The 7,405-nt window shown below is 47.0% G+C and overlaps 1 protein-coding gene across 1 annotated transcript; it reads left to right on the top strand.

Annotated features, from left to right (window-relative positions):
* The first annotated feature begins 765 nt into the window (after nucleotides 1-765).
* nrn1a (neuritin 1a) lies at nucleotides 766-7,175 on the top strand. Its single transcript, XM_061666329.1, has 3 exons — nucleotides 766-830; nucleotides 3,090-3,237; nucleotides 4,306-7,175. Exons 1-3 carry the CDS (start codon nucleotides 791-793, stop codon nucleotides 4,532-4,534), a joined length of 417 nt encoding a protein of 138 aa, XP_061522313.1. The 5' UTR covers nucleotides 766-790; the 3' UTR covers nucleotides 4,535-7,175.
* Nucleotides 7,176-7,405: the final 230 nt, after the last annotated feature.

Here is a 7,405-nt window from a genome sequence, read left to right as displayed (position 1 = left end):
GAAAGAAACTCGACGTCGAACCTCGAATTCAAATCTCCCCGTTAGCACGGAGATGGAGGACTGGCAGCGAATGAGTTAACTTGCAAAAGAGACTTTGCGTTTTACCCGCTTAAATCAAAATCAAACCTGCTTCACGAGGATGCGCCCAGAAGTCACGGATCACATTGCAACTCGTGTTCGACGCGAATCCGCACGCACCTGAGAAGGTAGCGAAGGTAACACGGACGTTTTAGTGACCGTAAAATTGGGCTCGTGTGGCCACATGCGCAGCCGAAGCAAGTGGAAAATGACGCATTCAAAGGAGTCTGAGCAAAAGGTTACTGGAGGCCCGCGACCCTTGCGAGGCCAAGCGCCACAGAAAGCGGAAGCGTCCGCGAGAGATATTGTCTCCACACGCTCACATGGGCAGAAAGAAAGAAATCAAACGCAATGCAAATATTGACTCGCGTGCGCGTCATAAGGTCCATTCCAAAGAAATAGAATAAGACTTGAAAACGCCATTTTGGCTGCTCGGGTGTTGCTTTTGTCATGTTTGGAATGAACACGACATACTCTCAGTGGCATCACGTGATGGCGATGATCAGATAAGAGGACATTTTGAAATGATGGAAAAAGTGAATGAAGGAATCTGTCCGGTGACGAGGAGGAGGAGTCTCTCTCTCTCCTTTCTCGCCGTGCGCGAAGATGGGGGAGGAGCGTGTGCGTGCGTGTGACTTTGCGGGACGGCGCGCCTCCTCTGCGGCGTCAGTCCGTGCGTGCGCGTCCGTGCGTGCGTGCGCGTCCACCGAGGATGGCGGGAAGCCTCGCGTTGGTGCTGGCGCTTCACTTTGGTGAGTTGCGAGCTCCAATCTCCCGTTGGGCGAAAACTTTCTTCTTCTCCTTCTTCTGATGCTCACAAGGATCTTCGGGACGATCTTGAGCCGGATGGCTTTTCTTCACATTTGGGAGGCTTCGAGGAGATTTTGGGCACGTGAGCAGCACAGTGTGTGCGGCAGCCGGGGGGATCCCCACCCCCCTTAGCACCCCCCCTCCTCCTCTTCCTCCTTCTGCACTTTATTTGTGCCAAAGTGCCATTTTGCGCGTGCGTCGCACTCGAATGAGTGCGCGCGACATCGAGGCCGCGCAGAGTCCGCGGCAACTAATCGTAACGCAGTTGTAATTGTTCGGTTTTGTGGGTGGGCGTCGAAAAGAAGCAATGCTGAAAAACGAAAGCGGATGGAAGAAAGATGATGTCATTTGCGGGCGTGCACGCGCGCGCCTTCCCGCAGAATGGGCGCGGGCCGGGCTCCGTCTAATATGTGGACCGCCCGATGATGCTTATTTGGCATCATCTTCTCATGTTGTTGTCGTTATTGTGATCGGATCCGACTGTTGCATAAGCGCGACGTGTGTGGAGGTGTGCGCGTGCGTGTGAAAAACGGAGCACGCTCTTTTTCGTGGCAATGCTCGTGACCGCGCACTCTTTCGTCTTTCTCGGACCGTAATCTTGTCCTCCTCCTTATTATTGTTATGATTATGATTAGGATTATTATTATCCTCTTCCTGTTATTCAAATGGCAGAGTTGAAATTCTCCCCCTTACATTCCAAATGGCTCACAAGTGTTTCATACAGAGCACATCATTGTTATTATTTAATGATGAATCGTTCTTAAAACGTTGATTTGATCGGACAAACTCTTTCGTCGTTTTTTTGTGGCTCCGATTTCGTTGGAAGGAAACGAAATCAGTCACATCGCGCACGTGATTGTGCCAATAGCTCCTCTTTCTTCGCGTGTGTGTTTGGTGGGTGTGTCGCGTGCACGCACGCTGCGGGAAAGTGCGAGTGGACGCGTGCGCGTGACAAAGACTCCACGTGCGCACGGAGAAAAAGCGAAAGAAAGCCAATGGACGAGAACATGTGAACATTTCAAAGTTTTCTTGTGTGAAAATAAAAATGGAAAAAGGAGGGCGGAAAAACGAAGATCAAACCGTAGAATGTCATTTGTTCGATCCAAAAATGAAAATTGAGTGCACATGAAAATATGCGCGTCGCGAAATGATATGCATTTCAATGTTTCAATATTCACGCAGCCGACGTCACCAGACAAGTCTCTCAAAAATCAATATCACATCTTTTCAAACGTTTTCCCTTTGAGGAATGTTCGGTTTGAATTAACGATTGTTGTGCAGGCTCGACGAGCGAGAATCAAGTTCTAAAAGCCGATTGACAGAAACGCAGGAACGCTCATCACGTGCCACCTAACCTGTACACGATGCAATGGGAAAGCTTTTTTCGGTTGAGCAAAAAGGGACCTCATAACAATCAAGTCAAGTTGAGAGAAACGTTGGCGCGCTGACCACATGACGTCACCCCCGAGTTCGCGCCGCAACCAAAGGGAAGTCGCTCGCGTCTGGAGTCTTTCAACGGGCGGATGTCGCACCGTGATGACATCATCATGAGCGTCAACCGTCCGAACACGGACGTCCTCCTCCTCCTCGTCAACCTCGTCCGTTCGATCTCAAGTTCTGAAAAATGAAAAGAAAGAACTATTCCCATGTATTGATTCTTGTCTTGTTGCAAATCATATGAACAATATGTTCAATGTATTTGTCGGCGACAACGAGTGCAATTCCAACAGAATCCGATTGCTCATTTCCTTCCAGATCCGAGCGGATCGCCAAAGCTTTTCTAAAAGCACAGAAATCCCTTGCGCGTGCATCTGGGAATGTCATCCAAACTGCGACAGAGGCCTCGCGAAAGTCCGCCCGAGAGGAGCGCTTCGTTTCGGCACAGGCGCGTTCTTGGCGCAGCGGCATTTTCCAGCCAGTGTAGGCTGCCTTCGCTCCTGAAACGTTTCGTCGTTCAGCCTTCCGCGCATCGATAGCAGGCGTCCAATCGTCAGCGGCAGCTCAGGCCACAGTACGCCCTCCGGTGGACGAAATTAGCGACAACAGTTACTTTCCTTGGAAAGTGCAGGTCACGTGTTCTCGCGCCCCACGGGCCGGATTGGACCACCTGGCGGGCCGGTTCTGGCCCGCGGGCAGGTCCCGACATCGTCGCGAACGTCGCGTTTCCAACACCGATGTCCTTTGTTTGTCGCCGTCGCCAGCGTGGCTGCTGCAGACGGCGCTGGTAAGCTCCGCCCACTGCGACGCCGTCTTCAAGGGTTTTTCCGACTGTTTGCTGCAGCTGGGAGACAACGTGGCCAACTACCCCACGGACCTCGACGACCAGCAGAACCTGAACAAGATCTGCACGTACGACACACACGCACACTGCGGCCATAAACGTGCTAGCATTTGACGAACAAAACTCACAAAAACATGTGAGCGCGATAATAAGCAAACACGGAAGCATTTTGTTGAAGCTAACACGTTAGCATTTTAGGAAAAGTAACATGTTAGCATTCTGTTAAAACGTTTTGTTCAAATTGATATGTTATCATTTTATCAAAACTAACATGTCAGCATTATAATAAAGCAAACGTTGGCATTTTACTAAACTAAATGTTTAAGCATTGTAAGAGAAGAACTGTTTGCAGTTTATGAATGTATAACTTTACATGAAGATGGTAGCATTTCATACTCTACGTTAGCCTTTTATTTGATGTTATCCTTTAACACAAGGATTTTCATGTGAACCTGTCACGATTTTATGAACACAAACATTATTTTTCTCACAAAAACATGTATTTTATGAACATAAACATTTTGAAATAACACAAATGCGTTAGCATTTTATTGCTATCATTTTAAATGACCGCAGCTGATGAATAGTTTTGATGTTGAGCACGTAAAACGACAACATAACGATTGTAACCACGATGCTCTTCGAGCAATGCGGCTAATCGGGCGTGTCGACAAGCCCCGCCCCGTGTGGCTTCAAAGTGACTGTTTGCTGAAGGCGGGGGTGGGCGGAGCTGGTGTCCTCCGTGACACCCGGACACGTTCCATGAGGGACGCCTGTCGGCCTGACACGCCCGCTCCAGATGGCGCACGCGCACACGCACACGCACTTGATTTGGGTGACAGCTTCATCACAGCGGGGAAGGGGCGTGGCTTCCCCCTCACACACACGCTCTAATTACCGAGGTCAAAGGTCACATTGTGCACGCCTCATTGGTCACATGGTGGCCAGTGGGCGGAGCTACAGGCCTCATTAGGCCGCAGCAGTAGTCCCTCGACTGCCGCGCGGGCAATATGGCCGTCAAATCAAACCTCTATTTGTTATTTTAAGAGATTTTTTTCCCCTCCCTTGTTGTGCTGTCCTCTATGCCCCCTCCACCCACCCACCCCCCACCCCTCCACCACCCCGTGTCCTGACAGCTACTGGAACGACTTCCACTCGTGCGCGAGCACGGCGTTGTCCGACTGCCAGGAAGGCACCGGCGACCTTTGGGAGAAACTCAAGGAGGAATCCCGTAGTCTGGATTTCCACGGGAGTTTGTTTGAACTTTGCGCCGTGGGGAACAACGCCCACCCCGGGCGGGGCCCGGCGGGCCCGCTCCTGGCGGCGGCGCTGCCCGGCCTGCTCACCTGGCTGCTGGCCCTCTAAGAGAGACAAAAAAGAACAAGGACAATACAAGGAAAAAAAATCGACAGGAAAAACACTGACGGGAAAGTCTTTATCCTCGACATTGCCTTCCAGGCGCATCGTCCAATCACACGGCCGCCAAGACGCTTCGCTGACCCTTTGATGAAACTTTTGAGGACATTTGGATGACGCGCCAGAGGAATTTCTTAAAACGCCATCACGGGTCGAGCGGGAGGGCGGAATATTCCGTTCCCGAACGCGAGCGTCGCGGCAAATTGTTCCCCTGCGAAATGACTGGCGAGGCTAATACTTTTAGCAGCTAGCTTGCTAATTTAGGAGCGAGCTTCTTTTCTTTTTTTTTTGGGTTGGGTTGGGAATCCCTCACTCGTTACTAAATCGTCACCACTATATGAAAGTGTCCTTGTCGTGATTCGGCAGTATTCGATAAATCCTTTCAGCCGTAGAGTCAACTACGTCGTCGACTATAAGAAAATGCGTATACGGGTCATTTTCAAATAATTTGATCAATAATGGTAAACACACTACAATTCTTATTTAGCGATTTTTGGATGCCGCTTCTGTTTTCTGTGTGTAAATGACTCCCATGCCACCTCAAGTCCTATTTTCAAAAAGTTCCGGATGATTTCAAATTGTCGACATTCGTCGTAAAAGCAATCGTCGTCGACGGAGCGAACGGCGGCGGCCCGTTGAAGTACACGACTTGCATAATGCTAAAGACATAAACAGCTTGATGAAACGAGTGTGAGTTGCACAATTTGCACGCGTTGCCCTTCAAACTCTGTGGATACAAGTGCAGAAAGGATCCCGACTGCTCATTAAAGCTGCGACACTCTTGTTTTTATAACGGTAAAGACGCGCAATAGTTCCGACACTTTCACAAATTCATACATATCCGTTAATATCTGAGAAATAACAGCATTTATTGTGCTATCTACGATTGTGTGAATTCAAAATGGCTGCCTCATCCCAGATCCCGCTGGTGTATTGAGGCTCTCTCCTGTGGCGTGAACGCTAAAGACAGCTTGGGGGATATTTGTAAAAGAAGCAAAACAACAACAACAGCAGCAACTCTTTGGACACGAAGATGCATTTGTGTTAGTTTTCTTCGAAAAGTCGCATGTTAAGAAATAGGAGAAAAATCCCATGTATTCAAAATGTCATTAGCATCTTGACAAAATGTTCCAAATCAAGAAACTTCATTTGGGACACCAAACGGTAAAGACAGTTTGGCATTCAAAGTATGAAGAATATCTTTTTCTTTGAAACAAGGAAGACCTGCCAATAATTCAAATTCTCATTTTCGGAAAATGAATTGATTTTCAAAAGGAAATTCGGTTGGGGCACGTCTTTCCCGTTATTGATCAAATGATATTAAAAATGACACATAGAGTGATTGGGGAAGGAGTGAACGATTCCGAAGGCAGTCGCTGCTTTCGGAATCGTTCACTCGTTCTCGACTCCGCAATCACTTACGAGGGCTGAAACGATGAATCGAATCCTGCCAAAGGACTACAAAAGGACTTTTAGTGGACATCTTAGGGAACTATTCAGGGGCCACGAGATACAAATCCTGCTACACGTAGGGAACGAGTGAGAGTCCCAACACAACCGATGTTTTGTCAAGGCGCAGACAGAAAGTGAGTGTTGTCGACTTGCATGATGTCACTTCCTCACCCTTTTTAGGACATGAGCACAAACGTCGGCTTCCGCCAAACCGAGCGCAGCGTAGCGGGCCGCCTTTGCGCTAACACGAGCGTAGCTAATGCTGACTGGAGTCCAGTTGCGTCCGTGAAAGTCTTCGTTGAAAATGTTTTCTAAACATGGCTAACACCCAACCAAGCGCTTTGTTGACGATTTGAGCGGCCAACAGTAATTAGCTTGGAGCTAAGTGTTGACGTTACGATGAAAACGTGCGACTTTCGCCGTACGTCGGCGGACAGCATTTGGTTAGGATCGCGTTGTGGCGTAACGGCAGCCTTTTAATGTGTTTTACTTTAGCGTTTTAACATTTTAGCGTTTTCATGTTTTGACGTTTTAACATTTTAGCGTTTTTGTTACGCTTAAGCGTTGTAACATTTTAGTTTTTCAAACTTTTAGCGTTTTAACATTTGAGTGTTTTTACACTGAAGCGTTTTAACGTTTTAGTGTTTCACGCCCAGTGCGCGTGCTTCCAGGTTAGCTAACATTTAGCAAAGACTTTGTGAAGGAAAGACTCAAGGTTATTTTGTGCTGGTTTCCTGAAATGTTTTATTTTTATTTTTAATAGTACGTGAATAGAAAGTTTAGCGTTAACGTTGTTGTGTTTGTGATTGCTGCTGCAAAAAAAAATAGAAAAACAAAAAAGCAATACCACTACGACATCACGGCCAGTGTAGCTCCAACCAATCAATAACGATTCATGATTAAATCAAGACTGTTGTGTTCTAATAAATAACAAGTAATAAGAGATAATAATCATAATCATAATAATAATAAATGTTCATGTCTTTGTTCGTTTCTGTTTGTTTGCTCGCAACTTTTACAAATCATTCCAAAAATCATCAGATGAATTTACAAGGATTTATGATGCATTCTTCAGAGAAAATATTCATACGAAAAAGATTTATCATAAAAACTTTATTCCACTTTTAATGAAAATAGAATTATGAGAAAATGATTTAGTGCAAAATAAAACAATACTGTTTGAAAGGAAGTCTGCAACATCGCTGTGTCTTTTTTTATGTGTCTCACACACACACACACACATTGATTATTAATGAGCTAGTGCACACGCTCATCCGGTATTGATGGATGAAGATGAAGACGAGGATGAAGAGGAGGACTCAGCTGGCCAAACACCAAAAGGCAAATGTTTCCATTTGTATGTAATTT

The sequence above is a fragment of the Phycodurus eques genome, chromosome 21 (assembly GCF_024500275.1).
Source record: "Phycodurus eques isolate BA_2022a chromosome 21, UOR_Pequ_1.1, whole genome shotgun sequence".
Classification (NCBI taxonomy): domain Eukaryota; kingdom Metazoa; phylum Chordata; class Actinopteri; order Syngnathiformes; family Syngnathidae; genus Phycodurus; species Phycodurus eques.
This window is presented reverse-complemented; position numbering and strand designations above follow the sequence as displayed.